Below are 18,798 nucleotides of genomic sequence, written 5' to 3'. Positions count from 1 at the left end.
AGCAAGCAGATCAACGTAATCGGACACTGGCTGCCTGGAGTAACCTGGGGCGAAGGGTCCGGGCCACAAGACGACCCCTTCCTTAGCTGCCACTGGGCTTGCAGGTCATCTCCTGGGCTTCCCACTACCAGGCAGGGCTCCGGCTCTACTTCAGCTCATCACAATGCTACACCAGGTCCCTACAGTGGTAAGGTGACTGGGGAATCTTGACCAATATCTGTGCACATGAAAAATGCTGCTGCTGTGTCAGTAAACAAAGGAGGCTGCAGCCATCCAGCCCCGAAAGCCGCCGAAGGTGAGGCCTAAGGAGACTCAGGGTGGAGAGGGGACACCCCCATCAAACCGTCAAGTCACCCCAGAGGGCCTAGGATGGGCAGACACAGGCCATTGGGCCCTGGCAGCCGGGGTGCAGGTTGAAAGAAAGGTGTCAGTGAGCCCGGACTTCACACCTTCTCACACATAGAAAAGGGCCAAACTCCTTACCTAGAGATGTCTCGCTTCCTTTTGTGAATAGTGATCTTTTGATGTTGCGACTAGCTGGTCTTTGTTGCAAAAACTCCTGCAGATCCTGGCTCCCCCCCTCCCCCCACCAACCACCACCTCTTAGGAGCGGTCCCTCAGAACCATCTGAGAGGCTGTGTCCAGGGCTCAAGTCCTCAGTTTTGTCCTCCAAATGAAGCATCATTCTCAGCTTTAAGGCTGTGCATTTGTTTCAGTCGACATACATATGCACATATTTGTATAATAAGCACACTCACTGGAAAAGACTCTGAGGCTGGGAAAGATGGCAGGCAAAAGGAGAAGGGGCAGCAGAGGACAGGATGGTTGGATGGGATCACCGACTCGATGAGCAACCTTCCAGAGAGATTGTGAGACAGAGGAGCCTGGTGTGCTGCAGTCCATGGGGTCTCAGAGTCGGACACGACTCAGTGAGTCAACGGCAACAATGCGTGTCACGCAGGTCTACAAGTCACAACTGATTCTCTTTTCTGATATAGATTTGGCCAAAAAAAAAAAGTAAAGAAGAGGAGGAGCTCTGCGCGGAGCAGGGGCCCAGGCACTTCAGAGACGGGTGATCGGAGGAGCTGATGGTGAGGCTGCTCCTCCTCTGCCCGTCTGCCAGGTCCCACAGGATCAGCAGGTGGGGCTGCATTCCCCTGGTCAGTGGGCTTGAGACTGTGCAGGTCACACTTCCTGGCAACCCCTGCTCACATCGATGAGGTAATATTTTCTAAAGGACTCTGAAATGCATCTCTAATGAATTAAGCACACCTGCAGACGATTGAAGTAACACATACCTTTAGGCGCAATCTCGAGCTCTCAGAAACCACACATTGTTATGGGAATCAATACCCTGGTCGTTTTGTATTCCCGAAATACGGGCTTTGTGCCAAGCACATCTGTCTTGGTAGAAACAAAATCATTTTCTCCAATTTTCATGCCTTTGCCTTTGCTAAAATGCCCTTTTGAATGTATAGTTCAGTGCAAACATCTTATTTTTTTCTGTAGACTTCATACTTCTATAGGACCATCCAGAAAACAAATGGGAAGAACTACTTTAACTCTTTGGTAAATAGTTACTGGACACAACTCCAGCTTGCATGGAAATGTGTGTGTGTGTTTATGGCACACACGCAATGCCGCAAGTCCTCGGTCTTAACTAGAAGCGCTTTCTATTTGAGTCTTTGTATAATCTGGTCCATTCCTTCATGGAAATTGTTACCTGGTTAGATAATATACAAGCATTTAAAGAGATGATTAAAATCGAAATGACATGTGCTAGCGTTTGATGAGCAATGCCAGTGTGCTGCAGCCCAAGGGAAATGTGCGTGTCCCATGATGTTCCCCAATTTCTGCTGAAACATGATGGGTGGGTATCGGCCATCCCTTTCCCAGCTGAAACTTAGGCCCAGACAAGTCACCTCTGACAGATGGCCCAGCTTCAGGAGGAGCATCAGCAGTGGTGGCAGGGGGTGAAGGCAGAGGGGCAGGTGGGCGGCATTTAACCTAAGATTTAAAGACCCAGGGTGTAGTGAGTGTGGAAGGGTTCTGTTGGGTCCTGTCTGGTCTGGCTTGGTGCTGCCTGGGTCAGCCCGAGGGACTCGGGCCCTGGCCCGGCCACCTGCAGCACCCCGGCCTGCGTCTCTGCAGAGATCTCGGCATCTCTCCCAGGGGAGCCTGGCCTCAGGAAGCTGCAGCTGGAGCCCCCGGGCCCCATGGGCCTCCCTTCGGGGGGCCAGCCCGTTGCCGTGGGAGCGGGAGCAGCAGTGACACCTCACAGTCTCTCATTGATGGCGGGTGTTTCCTCCTCGGTCCCCTGTGGCTGCGGGGAGCGTCTGCGTCCAGGGCCCTCACGTGGACAGGGAGGTGAGCGGGCCCTCTCCCTCTAGGTTGTGATCATGAGACTGCCCAGGGGGCCGACCAGACCCCAGACCCCCAAAGGCTGGACTCCACCGAGGGTGTCACCCTGCACCCGCCTCCCGCAGCCTGGAGGCACAGTGTACACGGCGCCCCAGGTCGTGTGGACGGCCATCGGGCAGTGAGTCCGGGAGAGCCTTCCTCTCTGGGCACCGTCCGCAGAGGCCGCGGGGAGGACAGCTTCCCAGCAAGGCTGCTGTCCCGTCTTCCCTGCTCTGAGCCCATTAGAGGTTCGCGTGATACCAAATCATGGGAAACTCTAAGTGTTCGGACGATTTGTTTACGTGGGTGGATGCAATCAAATCGATAGCAGGTGTGCCCAGAGTCTGGGGAGTGATTTTCTGGAATGGATTCTGAAATTTCTGCCGCCCGGGGGGTGGGCGTTGTCAGGCCGTGTGATGAAGTGTGGGTCAGTTAGAGAGCTCGGTGCTCTAAATCAATGCCACATGATGGTCTGCTCAGGCCGCTGAGCAGCGCATGGTTCTTAAAGGGCCTTGACAAATGGGACTTAGCGGCCTGTTTCCCCTGCCTCAGGCCCAGGATGAAAAGGTGATTCTGCAGAGTCCAGATTTCACACCAGTCATGCTTTGGCCCTGGGGATGCAATGGGTTTAGCTTCTCAGGGGTCCATCACCCACTCCATGTGGTACCAAGGGACCCCAGGAGCTGGTTCTGTTCCCTTCAGACTGCTCAGAGCAAAGAACCTGGCAGTGTCGACAGAAAACCAGGGTTGAGCTAAATAACTGTGGGGAAAGAGCAAATTAGCCAAGATGGTCGGCCTCTCGCCCCGCGATTGGTCAGTGTGGTTCTGCAACAGCTGGGATCACTCACAGTGCTGAGCGTGTGCGTCGCCGTGTACCCCTTCGGCCACGGCCACGTCTGTCTGTAAGCGTATATACGCTCCACTGAAAAGCCCCTGAAGCTGCGTTCCATCTGTGTCCACCGGGTCAGCCCCGAGAGGCGGGAACGCAGCGTGTTCGCTGCTGCGGCTGCAGCCCCAGTTGGGAGAGTAGACGTGCCTGCAGCTCCCATGGCCCCTTGAGAGTTCTCTCAGCTTCCCGGCTCGTGCCTGCCCGCCCTGTTCAGCAAACAGTGTGAACAGGGTGACAACTGGCATAGTCGGCAGGACCAGCGAGACAAGAACCAACACTTGTCTCAACTCGAGAATCATCCTGGGGCCCGCCGAGTACTAGGCCTTCTGACCCTGCTCAGACTTGTGTCCGTGCAGGATGAACAGCGAGAGGAACTTTAGGGGGAGATGGACCATGAGACCCTCTCTGGCCCCAAAGTCCAGAGCTTTCCCACGAGCCTTCCCTGCTGAGACTGTTTCTACATGTGCTCGGAAAGGCTTTGCTGGTTGTTGAAAGTGTAAGTTGCTCAGTTGTGTCCGACTCTTTGCGACCCTGTGGACTATACCGTCCATGGAATTCTCCAGACTAGAATACTGGAGTGGGTAGCCTTTCCCTTCTCCAGGGGATCTTCCCAACCCAGGGATTGAACCCAGGTCTCCCACATTGCAGGCAGATTCTTTACCAGCTGAGCCACAAGGGAAGCCCGGTTGTTGAAGGGATTTCATCCAAAACGATATAAAACAAGGCCAGGTGAGGAGATGCCACTGAAGACGCAGACTTAGCTCGTGGGGTGCAGAGCCAGGACCTAGGGGTGACCTGTGTTGCCCTCTGAGGGCCCGGGAGGGTGAGCCAAGGCGTGCTACCAGGGTCCTCCACGAGGCCCCCCCGGAGGCAGGACAGCCCCGTGAGAACCTGGCCGCAAAGCAGGGACAGTTCTGAGGCAGGAAATGGGCCGGTGGCTCACTTTTCATTATGGGGCCGTCCAGGCTCCCAGTCCACTTGGCCAGACCTGAGCACGCCGCAGGCCCCCGGGGGCTCAGCGCTTTGCTCCGAAAGTCAGTGTCCAGGTGCCTCACAGGACATTGCCTGTGCTGAGCCTTGTGCCGCCCGAAGCCCTCGGCTGGGGTCACTCAGACTCGTGGGCGGGTGGCCCTCCCGCCTCCTGGGCACAGGGAACCGCCTTTGCGTGTGGCCTCTTTCCTGATGCTGCTTCTCACACCAGAGACCCCGCGCCCCTCTGTCCCCGCCAGCACCCACCTTCTTGTGGACCTGGCGGCATCTCTTCCAGAGTCTTCAGCCAGAGCCCTGGTCCTTCTGCTTCCTGCACGTGGACCCTTGAGCATCTGGGCTGCGCTGGAGCAGCGGGCACCAGGGACATTCCCGCCAGGGATGAGCCCCAGACAGGAGCCAACTCTTTCAAGCATCCGCACCTAGGAAACGAGAGAAGCAGCGTCCGGGTGCAGGCACATTGTCTAAAGGGTGACTGGGCATTTGCCTGCAATCATTCTACTGCAAACTATGGCTTACTTGACATTAAATGGGATTTTTTTCTTCAAAGTTGAACTTGGCAGAAATTCACTAAAAATGCTAGCTATACTCCTAAACCACAGGGAACATAAATCATTGAAATCAGAAGTGTTTCCAAGGAAATTGCCATTTAATTTTCTGAAAAGCAAGCGAAATACAATAACAGGTATGATTTCCCCTTCAGTCAAAGGGGGTCAGTGGTGGGGAGACTGGGACCCTTCAGCCTGAAGGGGACCCCCTCAGGATCAGGCTGCACTGGCCTGTGAAGGGGTCTGCGGAATCAAGGCCTTGTTGGGGGCGATACCGTGGGGGAGCCTGACTCATCAGGTGGGACTCCAGGAAGCCCTGAAGCAGCAGGTGGGGCAGGGGGACCCCGAATCTGCCACCAGCCCAGCACACAAGCACGGCGACACCGGGGCCTGGATGAGACCCAGCCTCAGGACCTGAAATGAGACCCGGGCACAGCTTTCGGAGCTCACACCGCAATGTCTATTTTGCAGAGAAGCCTAAAGTGAAATCGCTCAGTCATGTCCGACTCTTTGCAACCCCATGGACTGCAGCCTACCGGGCTCCTCTGTCCATGGGATTTTCCAGGCAAGAGTACTGGAGTGAGGTGCCAGTTCCTTCTCCAGGGGATCTTCCTGACCCAGGGATTAAACCCGGGTCTCCCACTTTGCAGGCAGACGCTTTACCCTCTCAGCCACCAGGGAAGCCCAACTAAGGCAGTTGCTAAAACTTGAATTATCTGCTGTCATTTCCCAGCAAAATTCTCTGCAACCGCTGCAGTACAAGTGAGAGCTGGGTGTTAGCGTCAGGGTGGCCGTGCTGTCCCCGGGCCGCCCTCGGGGCACAGGCCTCTAATGAACCCCTGGCTCGGCCACACCCTCCTGGTTCTCCGACGCCTCATCCCGACGGAGCTGGGGCTGCGGGTTTTCCAGCCAGGACTGCAAGAGGAAGGGAACGGGAAAACTACAGGCCGCGTAGTTGGGTTGCTGTGGGTCCGAGGCCAGGGCTGCAGAATTTAGCTCCAGCATGAGAATGAGGCGCAGGGACTCACCGGGCGGAGGAGAGGGCGAGAGGGGGTACAGAATCCCAGCAGCCCTGCTCACGGCGCGCGTCCAGAACAGGCAGCATTAAAGCGGCTGGGCCGTGAAAGCAGGACGCCGACCCCTCTGAGGGCAGGGGGCTCCTGAGACGGCAGTGCACCCCTTCCAGGGGCCCTCTCCTGGGAGACCATCCTTGATGAGGACAAAGCGGGGTCGGCTCTGGGGACGACAGTCAGCGCGGTCTCGCTCTGAGCTCATAGGACCCCTGAGGCCCCTGGAGTCTGGTGCTGAGTTCACATGGCCTGCACCCAAGGTGGAGAGGAGGCCCCTCGCCAGTCGGCAGGGGCTCCGCACACAGGCCGTGTTAAATCTCCGGGTGTGCAGTGACGCGTCTGCGCCGCTCGCTTGCTCCTGACTGTGTCCTCGGGCTCAGCATGAGTCTGTCTGGCCGTCCGCCTCGCCCTCCGCCGGGAGAGAGCTGGCCATGGGCTCGCCCCTCGTCCCGAGGGAGAGGCCGCCCTGGGCGGGAGCGGTGGGCACAGCCAGGCCTGTCGGAGGAGCTTCCAGAAGCAACAGGTCATTGTCCAGGGCGGGGCAGCTTCAGCGCCGGAGTAGACTCCAAAAGGCCCAAGCAAGCCAAAGACGAAAACAGCGAGACAAGCTGGCGTGTTGTGTGCTGTCATGGAGACACACTGCTTTCTCCCCAGCCTGCAGCTTGGGTTGTTACCCACAGCAAACTGTACGTAAACTCTGAATTTCTAGCCCCTTTATTGTGACACGAACAACTAAACCAGCTTTTACTATGTTTTGAGGTTGAACCTTGGGAAAATTCCAAATCATATTTTCTTTTAGGGTTGATCAAACATTGTATGGTCTTTCCCTGCAGTGACAACTGTTGGCATCTAAGGCGACAGCGGCGGGGGGTGAGGGCGGGGGAGGGTCTGCGGCTCCGGAGACTGCGGCCCCCCCTCCTCTGCTCGCTAGACCCCTGGGCCCCGGCTGCGCCCCTGCTCCGCGAGCCCCGCTGGCGGAGCAGAATCAGGATTCAGGCGGCGTCGCAGGTGCGCCTGCGTCTCTGCAGCCTGTCCTCTGCCTCCACGGCTGCTTCTCACCCACTAACAGTTCCACCTACTGGCCTGCCTGCCAGTTTTAGAGTAGAGAAAGAAGGGAAACTGAGCGTCTCTAGGCGAGAACCGGACTCTGAACGCGCGGAAGCGTTTCCCGGGGCCCAGCTGGCAAGCGCTGCAGAGCCCCCTGGGGTCGCGCGTGCAGACGCGCCCGGAGCCTGGGACCCGCGGAGACCGCCAGGCCCGCGCCTCCTCTCCCCCTCGCTGGGCACCCGGGAGCGGGGAGGCTGAGAATTCAGACCGCCCGGCGTCTCCACGCGAGTCTGAGGAGTAGACAAAGCCATGTACCAGCAGCCGAGCGAGAGCAGGGCGGGGAAGCTTCACACCCATCGGGCGTCTTGACCCTTGCTGTGATCTTATAAATAAGGCAGGTATCTCACAAGGGTAACAAATCCAGAAAAAGTCCGTGCGCTGGCCGGACACGCACGCCCCCAGACAAGTTCAGAGATCCAGGAGTCAAGCCTGCCTCTGACCCCAAAGACCCTGCACACTGGGTCCTGCTTCCCAGGCAGGGCCGTGGCGTGCGGGGCATGCGCGTAAGCAGGCCTGCGCCCTGGGAACGCCCTGGGCGGTGGCCGGGATCTCACAAGGCAGGGACCCTCCAAGGGCGCCTGGGGGCTGAGACGCAGCACAGCGAGGCCCCACCCTGGGCGCGCGTCCCGCACGCACGCACGCGCCTCCAGGAGCACCCAGCTGTTCATGATCACGTGCTCCTCGTTAGCCCCTGTGCAGTGACGCAGGGAACGCCACAGCAGGGTTTTAATTTTCTGGGGGCAGAATCGACCACTCAGCCCACATGCACCCCAACTTGCAGCCTCTGTCCGTTTCCCGTGTTTCGGTTGTTCCAGCCGAGGAGGAGACTCCAGGCGGTACCCGGTGGGTGCTCTGCACTGGTCAGGCACACCCCTCGGCTGGCAGATGGGTCCCCTGGTCACTAAACCCAACCCGAGCAGGCCATTAGTCACAAAAGTGAGGTGACGACTGGGCGTTCTGCTGCAAAAAGGGAACAAACCCCTCCCTCCCCACATTTCTACTAAATTATGTCAAAATTTTAAATCTTCATATAATACATCAAGCATGTTTTCAGAGATTCTTGGCTAAACTTTTATGCTGTCAAAATATAAACTGCCTGAATTTACAAGTTTAATTTTGCAACTTTTACCATTAAATGCTTGTAACTTCAACACTGAAGTCTGACTTCCCTTACACTGAATCTACTATTTTGTTTAAATAACTGCATCAGTAACGGCTTGCAGAGCATAATTTAAAGAGCGAAAAGCCTGTCTTGAGTAACTTCACGGCAACGCCTTGTGTTTCCCGTGGTTTGCACGACAATGCTCAGCAGGAGGCAAACCTGTCAGGAAGACACTGGTCCTGGCTTCCCATCCATGGGTGCCTGCTGAGCTGCAGGGACGCGGCAGGCGGCCGCCAAGTGCAGCGCAGTTTGCTCACAACAGCCACAGACACAGCGTCATCTTTACAGTTTTGCTTATTTCACGTAACCAGGAACCAAATCCACACCGTTTTGCTCAAGCTTTGGGCTGACACAGGGCTCTAGGAAGCCGTGACTGGGGATGTGCCTTCCTTCACCAACCAAGACCCCCAGCACAGCGAGCTCGTGCACCCTCTAAAGGGGGCCACAGACGCACACTTCAGACAAAGTGCTGAAGGGTCGGGCACAATGCTGGCTTGTAGGACTTCCCCAAGCAGCAGGACAGTGTTAACACTGCGATTTAAGCCTCTGAATATGAACTTACTAGAAACAGTTAAAAAGTAAAAGTTTGTGTTTGCGAAAACAAAATATAACTATTTTAAAACAGACTGCACACACCAGTGAATGAAAAGGTCCATGCCATGCCTTTAGGTTGATGAGTCATTAACACCGAAGTTAACCATATTATTACAGTTATCACAGGGAAACGACGACTCAGTCCCATATTAAGACAAGCTGAGCAACCAGACGCTGAAAACGCCCCCACAGCCTCCCTGGCTTCCGCGGGGCCGAAGCCGGGATGTTCCCATCTGTGTGTCCTGTCCCCAGGGCCCCGGCCTGACTGTAGGTCTGCAGGGGACCAGCCATCGTCTGGGCTCACAGGAACTGGCCAGCTCGGTCCTGCGCTCAGAGGACTGCTTTGGACGTGGCGGACTCCTCTGAAGCCAGGATATGATTAAGCGCCCTCAACGGGTAATTCTCAGAAACGCACAAAGGGGCACGCTGCCAGGCACAATGAGCTTAAAATCTGGCTTCACGTGATGGGACGTTTTTAAGTCAATGTTTAAAATGTTCCTTACAGAAGTCTAAGATGAAGGACAGGTCAGAAGCCCCAGAGACGCATCGAGGAAGGTCTGTGCACGCGGACCGTCGCTCAGTCATGTCCAACTCTTTGTGACCCCAAGGACGGTAGCCCAGCAGGTTTCTCTGTCTGTGGAGGTTTCCAGGCAAGAATACTGGAGTGGGTTGCTATTTTCTACTCCACGAAGTTCTATTCACTTCTAAAACTAATGTCAAAATTCAGGAAACTGTTTCTCTACTGAGAGTTTGTAACTATCTATAAAAACTTTATCTGGATTCAAAATGTAATTTCATAATCTGTCAAAGTGTCACCTTTTGAACTTCTAAATATAAATACTTTCATATGAACAAATATGATTTTTTGAAATTTGTAAAGTATATTTCAGTTCAGTTGCTCAGTCATGTCCAACTCTGCGACCCCATGGACGGCAGCACACCAGGCCTCCCTGTCCATCACCAACTCCCGGAGCTCGCTCAAACTCATGTCCATCACATTGGTGAGGCCATCCAGCCAGGCTTCAGTTAACGTGTTAAAATTATGATAACCACGCACAAGCAACCTTCTCAAACCCAAACCAGGAGCCAACAGCATCGTCCCTCCCGAGGGCTGTGCTTGGACAGGGGGCCCTCTGCTCGGCGGCCAGCCTCCAGCTGCAGCTCCAGACGGGACAGGAGCCACAACCTCCCGCACAGAAGTCTGTTCACAGGGGAACCGCGCCTGCTCCAGGCACCCTGAGAGGGCCCGCCCAGGGCACCAAAGGGGACAAAGAGGGGAAGCACAGAGACACAGTGTCTGTATTTGCCACAGAAACGGTTTACTTGTAACGGTCCTTCCTGAAAGCAACACCAGGGGCTCATCCAACCACCGCCTCCATGGACCCTGACGTCTCCAACTGGACGGAGGGCAGGTGGCCCCTCGTGTTCTGTCCAGTGGCCACACCACCCGGAGAGGCCACACCACCCGGAGAGGCCACCACTGAGCAGACAGACCAGGGTGACCGGGGTGGTGGGTCTGCCCAGGCGTGGGCACTGCCCCTCGCTCAGGCCCTGTCGCCAGGTGGACGGGGCATCTGATAGCTCACACCAGGCATGGGGGGCTGTGGACACACGGCCTTGGGAGGGCCCTGCGCTGCTGTTTGTCCAGTTTAACTGGAGCGACCAGCGCTGCTCAGGCCCGGCGTGCACGCAGGGCGTGGTAGGCTGCGTCTGTCCTCACAGCGTGTTTGCGTGTGTTCCAGGGGATGAGAAGACGCCTGAGCGGAGCGGTCACTCCTCCTTGGGCCGCGCCCGCACCCGCGCCCTCCGCTGCTCCCGTAAGCTCCGCAGGTCGGTCATCACCGCCAGGGTCTTGCGCACCCACAGGACCTGGAAAGAACCGTGTGGACGCGGTCAGAACTGGCCCTGCGTCAGTGGAGGAGGACGGCGCGGGCAGCCCGTAAGGCACGTACCACGATGGCCAGGGCGTTGAGCAGCAGCGGCGTGGAGAACACGAGGGAGATGAACATGCCCCTCGAGTCGAAATACTGGTGTCTGGAGAACAATCTGTTTCAAGAAGGATTTACAGGTCACCGGCTGTCACAGACAGCATTCCTGCGACTTTCTCTATCTCACAGAGTCTCGGCAAGCCCCTCTGGGACCGCCAGGACCCCCACTCCCACACCACCCAGGACCCCGGCAGGAGCCACTGAGCACAGGAGGACAAGATGATCAGAATCGCCGCTGCACTGGGGAGAGCTCAGAGTCCCATGTCTGATGCGACCTTCCTGACCCTGCAGAGGGACGACCCCAGCCCCTCTGGAGAGCAGTGGCCTACACCCAGGCCCTCCAGGCGTGGGCGATGCGCACGGGGCCTCCTGGGGGGCGGGGGCGGGGCAGCAAGCCCAAACCAGGCTGCCCTCCAGGGTCTCAGGGATGACGGACACTCAGGTCACGGACTCAGGCACGCAGCGCGGCTCTGGGTCACAGGGCACAGAGCCCTGCAGGGCTGGGCCCAGGCCGCTGAAGGCTGCTCGGGAGGCGGGCGTCCCGATCAGAGTCAGGAGGCAAAGTGGGGAGGACGGGCCGCGTGGGCAGAGGGCAGGCTCTGCACCCGAGAGCAGGGCCAGGGGCGGCAGCGGGACTGGGGCTGGGACTGCTCGGGGCCCCGGGTCAGGCCGAGGGCAGACCCGGAAGCAGGGTGCGACCGCGGGGGCATCGCCCCCAGGGAGGGGCGGTGCTGGGGGTGCTGTGCTGCCCTCCCCGACCGGGTCAGCCTCCCGCCTGACCTGAGAAGGCAGAAAAAGCAACTGCGACCGCCGAGGGGCAGAAGGCTGGGGAGTGGATCTGCAAGGTGTTGGGGTCAGGGGAAGTGTGTTCCCGGACAGGGACCCAGCCACCCAGGCGTGTGCACAGGGAAGGACACACAGGCGAGGAGGGGGCGGCTGGTGTCCTGGAAACCCGGGACCCCGCGTTTTCAGGACCAAGGACACCAAGAAAACCACGGGAAGGTCACGAGCTCCCCATCACGAAGGAGTGCGCTTCTGGACAGCAACCACCCCGTCTCACAGCGGAGGAGTCTGGGGTGGGGCAGGGCGGGAGTCTTTGTAAACAGGAGCTGCATGCCGCCTGAGGGCGCCCTACAGCGGACAGGGGTGGTTTCAGACACAGCCCACGTGCCCAGGACCGCTTACCTCCAATTCATCGCCGCCACTTCATTGATGTACTCGGCACAGTAGACCAAGGTCACTGAGGAGAAAGAACCCCAGGTAAGAAGTCAGTGGGCGGCCGACCACCACAGCCTACACATCCTTCGGAAGAGCGCGCTTCAAACGTAAGAACAAGGCCGCGCTACGCGGCTCAGGAGCCTGTCTGTCCAGTGCGTTCCTCACGAGGGCCCCTCGCAGACTGGAGGAACGTCCTCCCTGGCCTGGCGCACTCCTCACTGCGACGCAGGCCCCCGGATAACCTCCTGTCTTGCACACGATCAACTGAAACATCACCTTTAACATGAATTTTTGCATTTTGTTAAACTACAAGCACAATCTTCAGTGTCTTCCCAACGGCTGCAAGATTAAGAGCCCAGCCTAGCCTCTGAGGCCCTGGCCCACCCTACCTATCTGAACACACGTCTAGCTCATCAACATCAGACACGTGCTTCTCTGACAACTGACCCAACGCGGACTCTGTCACCCGGGTGCTCTCACGGGTGCCTTCGCCCCACGTGCCAGCCAGACACCTGTTCCTTGTCTCACCTAAAGAAAAAGAGATTTTTCTCTCTTCTTATGCCCCACACCAGGACTTCATTTCCTCTGTGAAATTTTTCTCAATGATTCCACACAACTCTGTCCCTTCTCTGAATCTCGATGGATCTTATGTGCACAGATCTTACACTGCGGATCTTATATTTCTTGCCCTGTGTGCAGCTCCCAGAGCAAGCTGAGAGGCTAAGCCCACAGAGGGGGGCCCAGAGTCAGCGTCGCGGCAAGCACAGCTCCCGTTTGCGTCACCAGTATTCAGCACCCTCCTGGGAGCACGGTAGGTACTTGAAAGACTCCTTTCAAGTCCAATATCCAAAATGACGTTTACTTTTATAGGAACCAAAAGTGAAATACGGGAGCGGCCTGAAATCAGAGAGCGGAGGATGGGGAGGCCTTGCAGATGCTTTTACATATCATGAGGCTGCAGAGGGAACACCCACCCACCCCCAGATCTCACACACACCCCCGATCCCAGCAATCTGAACCCTGAGCAGCGGGCCGGCTGATTCTACTCACCCAGGCACAGGAAGTGCCCCACCTGCAGCCTGTACCTCTGGGATGAGAAGCAGGTGAGCAGCAGGCAGAGCACGTGGAAGACAGCCAGCCCCACGAGCCAGGGCTCCGTCCAGTCCGTCTGCTGGAGGACAAACAGCAGAAACAAGTCAGGGTCCTCTCGCACTGGGGCCAGGCTTCACACGCCGTCTTCTCTGAGCATGTCCAGAGCACCCACCAGGCTTCACAGGACACAGGATCGGGAGGGGAAGGGAGGGGAAACATGCGCCCCCACCCAGGGACCGTCGCTCATGTCCCTGGAGGACCGTCCACACAGCACTGAGGGCTTCACTGTTTGTCAAGCACAGCTTCTAGCTGGGAGAACCTAAGGACTTTCCATTCTGGGAGAGAAGACAGGGAAGCCTGGTTCTGGAATGCACCAGGTCCCCGCGGAGATAAGGCTACAACTCCTATTTCCAGCTCCCTAGACCAGTGATTAAAGCCTCGGAAAATCTGCGCTGCCCTCCAAACAGCGCTAGACCTCAGGTCAGCTAAACTCTAGGGGTGGCTGGTCCGCACCCTTAAACTAGGACCCCCTCCCGGAGGCTCAGGTCTCCCGCGGGTAAGGGGCTGGAGTCGAGGCTCGCGCCTGCCCCTTGCCCACTGCGGGTCCTCGCGTCCAAGCCCAGATCTGCCCGCTTCCCTGCGCCGCGCAGCAACCCCGCGCATCGCGGGGCCCCGTCCCAGAACGCCCCGCCCCTAACCCGGGCCCGGCCCACCTGGGTCACGCCCCTGCCGGGCCCCGCCCCTAACCCGGACCCCGCCCCCAGGCCCCGCCCCGGAATGCCCCGTCCGGCGCCGCGGGCGTCCTTGTTGGAGAATTCCGAGCGGCCCTCTGCGCCAGCGGCCGAAGTGGCGGAAAAGGCGGCGAGTTACCGTGATCACGGCGGGGATGCTGACGGGGAACCTGCTGACTGAGAATGCGGATGGCATCGTCCCCAGAAAGGCCCCGTCTCACCACCTTTTCGTCTTCCCGCCCCGCCTGGATGGGACAAGGAAGTCATTAACGTCCTCTCGCGATATTTCCCACTTGTCGCGAGGCCGACTGTGCCTGGAAGCGGGAGGGAGGCCGGCCGGCAGGCAGGCGTCCCGCCGTCTCGCGATATCTGCAGTGCCGTGTACCGGGTCCAAACCTCGCGGTACTGCGTGGCGTTGCAGTAACGGGAGGGAGGTAACAGGCAGACGCCGGGTTTTCGCCACAGCGGGTCGGTGCGGGCTCTGGTTCGGTGGCGTGTGAGCGCACCAGGTCGCGTCAGTGCTCCTACTCTGCGTCTGCGGACAGGACCCCTCTGTCCGGGAGTTCTCCAGGCAGGAGCACCGGGGCGGTCGCCAGGCCCTCCTCCACGGGGTTTTCCCGACCCGGGGACCGAACCTGCGGCGCCTGCAGTGCAGGCAGCCGGTTTACCGCGGAGCCACCGCTCCTGGGAGCGTCCCGCCTTCTCACTGCTCAGCTCCCGGGGCCAGGCTCCGGAGTGGGTGTCGCGCAGTAGTGGTGTGGCCTCTGGGAGACAGGAATGACCCGGACTCTTGAGGACACAGGACGGTGATCCGAACCCCGGCCCGCAGAGGACACTGACTTGGACCCTGGGGGACCAAAGGTCGGGGGAGAGTGACCTGCATAGTCTCAAAATGAGCTTCCCTCTGGGTCCTTCTCTTAACTGGCTTCAGTCAAGCTTCAGGGAAAGGCTGAGTGGTGCGGGCGTGAAAGTCGCTCAGTCGTGTTTGACTCTGCCACCCCCTTTAACCAGCCTGCCAGGCTCCTCTGTCCATGGGGTTCTCCAGGCGAGAATACTGGGCAGCCATACCCTTCTCCAGGGGGCCTTCCCTGCCCAGGGATCGAACCCAGGTCTCCCGCATTGCGGGCCACAGTCTGAGCCACGAGGGAAGCTGAAAATCCTGCTCCTCAACCACTTGGTGGGGTGGACGTTATGGACTCACTTCACAGTGAGAAAACAGACTCAGAAAAGTAAATCCCCTGCCCGGGGAGAGAGTTAGGGTGTGGGTGAGACTTGGCTGGTTCCGTGGCACAGACTGCCAGATGCCTGCCCCACCAGCCTCCTCCTGGGCCCGGTCTAATGAGAAGCACTTCTCTAGATCAGCTCAGTCGCTCAGTCGTGTCCAACTCTGCAACTCCATGAACCGCAGCACTTGAGGCCTCCCTGTCCATCACCAACTCCTGGAATTTACCCAGACTCGTGTCCATTGAGTCGGTGATGCCATCTAACCATCTCATCCTCTGTCATCCCCTTCTCCTCCTGACCTCAATCTTTCCCAACATCAGGGTCTTTTCAAATGAGTCAGCTCTTCATATTAGGTGGCCAAAGTATTGGAGTTTCAGCTTCAGCATCAGTCCTTCCAATGAACACCCAGGACTGATCTCCTTTAGGACGGACTGGTTGGATCTCCTTGCAGTCCAAGGGACTCTCAAGAGTCTTCTCCAACACCACAGTTCAAAAGCATCAATTCTTCGGCACTCAGCCTTCTTCACAGTCCAACTCTCACATCCATACATGACCACTGGAAAAACCATAGCCTTGACTAGACAGACCTTTGTTGACAAAGTAATGTCTCTGCTTTTTAATGTGCTGTCTAGGTTGGTCATAACTTTCCTTCCAAGGAGCAAGCGTCTCTTAATTTCATGGCTGCAATCACCCTCCCCAGAGTAGTGCCGTGGATTCAATGCCTGATTCTCTTCCCAAATATAACCTAGTCCCTGAATTCATTTCTCCAGAAACTTTGCAGGCCAGCGATCTGACCTGAGATGACTGATGTCCGGGTCTGAGGGCGGATGTGGCTCTTCTCTCGGTGGAGCTGGAGCTGTGGGGTGAGGGCCAGCAAGGCTGTGACTGTCCACCCTCACATGTGTCCGTGTGAGGATTCTGTCAGGAGATGGGGCTCTTTGGGAGTAAGAATCTGCTGTCCTGCAGTGACCACTCTTTCTCTGATGCTGGACGTTTCATGCTCAGTGTTTACTCCCCTGACCTGTCAGGGAGATGGTTTGGAAAAATCAAAGACTTCAAAGGCAGTATTTCTCCTTTCTAATGATGGCTTCCTATGCTAGGGCATAGAGATGAGGCTCTAGGCTTCCTGCCGACGCTGGCTTCTGCAGCATTGCTCGAGAAAGGCAGAGGCAGCGTGACTGACAGTGTCTGAGGCGGGCCGGCCTCCTGCCTTTAGCAGCTGCTGCTCACTCTGATTTCCCGACAACCTGCCCCAGGAAGTGACCGGGTCAGCTCTCCGGTCTCCTGTCCCCTCAGGGCGCTAGCTGCCTTCAGAGCAGCCACAGGTGAGTTTCTCTAGAGTCTAGAACTGGTGGAGAAGGCATGTGCGTGTCAACTGAAAGATAATGCACAGCCCGAAAGCTGAGAATGGTGTTTTATTTGGCAGACAAAACTGAGGACTTAAGCACAGAATTCAACCTCTCAGAGGGCTCTGAAGGACTGCTCCCTAGAGGTGTGGGAGGAGCCAAGATATAGAGGTATGTTTCCACAAAGGCCAGGTAGTCAGAACATCAAAAGATTGCTATTAATTAAAGAAAACTGGACATCGCAGTTCAGGGAATTTGGCCCCTTTCTACGAATGGGCAGGCGGAAGAGTCTGGGCCCACTGACGTCACCCCTTTGATGTGCACTCCAGCTTCCTGGGCCTGGCATCCTGGGCTCTCACCCTGAGTCTGCCCGGGGCCCCTTCGGGTGTCCCGCGTCACCCTTTCCTCCGCTTCGGCTCATGCAGGGGAGGGGAGGGGAGGGTGGATGGCCAGCAGGGGTCAGGAGCCCGAGGCCCCACTCAGGGCGTCCTCCTCACACCCAGCTTCCAGGGGCTGTTAGTGGCTTGCAAGTTACCACATTCGCGCGTGCTCAGTTTAACTTTTCTTCAGTTACTGCTTTAAGATCTTGTCACTGCAAGAAGCATGACATTTTTGTTATCACAATGATTAGACTTGCTAAATTTCAGAGAATCTTAAGGAATGTCATAAGAATTTTCATAATGCATTATCTAATGTCACGTGTCCTCTGACACCGGGGCTTCTCTGCAGAAGGGACCACCTGGTGTGTCAGCCTGTCCTTTCCTGATAGACATGGATCTTCCCAAAACCTCAGTTCACGGCATTTTATTCTCCAAACCTCTGTCCATCTGACCACATACGTGCTTGCACGGCGGTGTCCATCTCTCTCTGTCTCCTTCAGGGGCCCATTTAGGCAGAATCTCCTTGCTGTTCCCACAGGGAAAGCAACAGTAGTGTGTTTTCAACCCCACAGTTGTCAGGAGACAACTGTGTCAGCAAACAGAGATGTCTGGAAATAAAGGATATGGGCAAATTCACCTTGTGAGTTGAGACACTGACCTCCTTCCAGAGAAACTCTGCGGGCGGTGCCCAAAGGCCTCTTCCTTCCCTTTAGCTGTCACTGTGTGACCCTTCCGCCTCACAGGCCCACAGGTGAAGCCCTGTCCCTCAAAAGACACAGAACTGGCTACTTTCTTGGTCTTTGAATTAAACTTCCCCTTGGTCTTTGAATTAAACCAATTAATGTTTCATTGGTAAAAAGACAGAATTAAAACGGAAATGCCGCGTTCCTTTGCTCATGAAGATGCTGCTCCAAGCCTGCTCAGTTCTGAACTGGCAGGTGCGCCGTCCTCCCTGGAGGCTGCTAAAATGCCAAGTGTCAAAGACAAACACGTGAAACGGAACAGTCCATAAATCGGCTCCAAAGTGTGTATGATAGTTTAAGCAGCGTTTTTGTTAAACAGCCTTTTGTTAATCATCTACTGTTTTCCAGTGGCTGCTGTAGAGAGTGTTTTCACTTTTTTTTCACGTGATATTTTATTTACAAAACGTTGAACATAAATGAGCGTTAATATTCACTTTTTCCAAGAGAGTCTGAAACTGAGCAGCTCAGACCTGAGAAGGTTGAGAGTCTGTCTCTCTCCTGACTTTGAAATTGCTCTGCCCCATATGACTTATGAGAACATGTCTTTATTTTCTTTACTGTCTATGACTTTACACTGAACTCAGTCTCATCACGTTAAGAGTCCAGCCCATGCTGACACTGTCTCCTGCACACAGCCACAGAACGTGTTTATGAAAGTTGATGCATTAAACTGTTTTATGGAAGCTTTACCTGCAGCAATAATGTTAAATCACATCTTCCTTTCCTGCCAGAGTGCAATGACCTTCTCCTTCCGGGTCACAGGAGCCACATTCTCCACAACTTGTCTGTTTATTTTAAGGGAGGAGCCAAGCTTTTCCCTCTCTAGTCTGGTATACCTTAATTTGTAATGGAAATCAGATTATTTCTGCAACAGTAACACCTGTTTCATTGACGTACTTTCTTTCCACTGAGTAGTACACGTGAGCTGAGGGTTGTGTGTCTACTTTACATTCACTGAGGCATAAAAGGAAGGTTAGTTAGGATTCTGTCAGATCTTCCCTCTCGCCAGGTCCAGTCTTCCAATATAAGTCCCATTTTCCTCTTGGAAATCTGTCACAAAAATCTCCCATTTTTGTAGATTCTTTTTCTTACCATTTTCTAGCACCATCAGAGGGTGGAAAGGTAGACTCCAGGGGCTCTGGCCTCTGAATTGCTTAACATCATTCATCACCAGGGAAATGCAAATCAAAATCACAGTGGGAGACCACCTCGTGCCTACTGGGATGGCTGTCATGAAAACCAAAGCTGAGTGTGGGCAGGAGTGTGGGGAGTGGGGGAGAGCAAACTGCGCTCAGCAGGGGTATGAACGCCACTGTGGG

At 56.2% G+C, this 18,798-nt stretch overlaps 1 protein-coding gene across 2 annotated transcripts; it reads right to left on the bottom strand.

Moving 5' to 3' along the window:
- Window positions 1-10,071: 10,071 nt before the first annotated feature.
- On the bottom strand, window positions 10,072-14,073 carry TMEM18 (transmembrane protein 18). 2 transcript variants are annotated; one of them, XM_052645212.1, is made up of 5 exons: window positions 13,926-14,073; window positions 13,014-13,134; window positions 11,931-11,985; window positions 10,710-10,803; window positions 10,072-10,626 (listed from the first exon to the last, which is right to left on the bottom strand). In XM_052645212.1, the coding sequence occupies exons 1-5, from the start codon at window positions 13,980-13,982 to the stop codon at window positions 10,528-10,530; spliced, it is 426 nt and encodes a 141-aa protein (XP_052501172.1). In that variant the 5' UTR covers window positions 13,983-14,073; the 3' UTR covers window positions 10,072-10,527. The 2 variants fall into 2 exon arrangements, with proteins under 2 accessions (XP_052501172.1, XP_052501173.1); XM_052645213.1 differs by having other exon boundaries at window positions 13,014-13,131.
- Between the last annotated feature and the right edge of the window lie 4,725 nt (window positions 14,074-18,798).

This window comes from Budorcas taxicolor, chromosome 8 (assembly GCF_023091745.1).
Source record: "Budorcas taxicolor isolate Tak-1 chromosome 8, Takin1.1, whole genome shotgun sequence".
Taxonomy (NCBI): domain Eukaryota; kingdom Metazoa; phylum Chordata; class Mammalia; order Artiodactyla; family Bovidae; genus Budorcas; species Budorcas taxicolor.
Note: the sequence above shows the minus strand (reverse complement) of the source record. Positions and strands in the feature narration are given on the sequence as shown.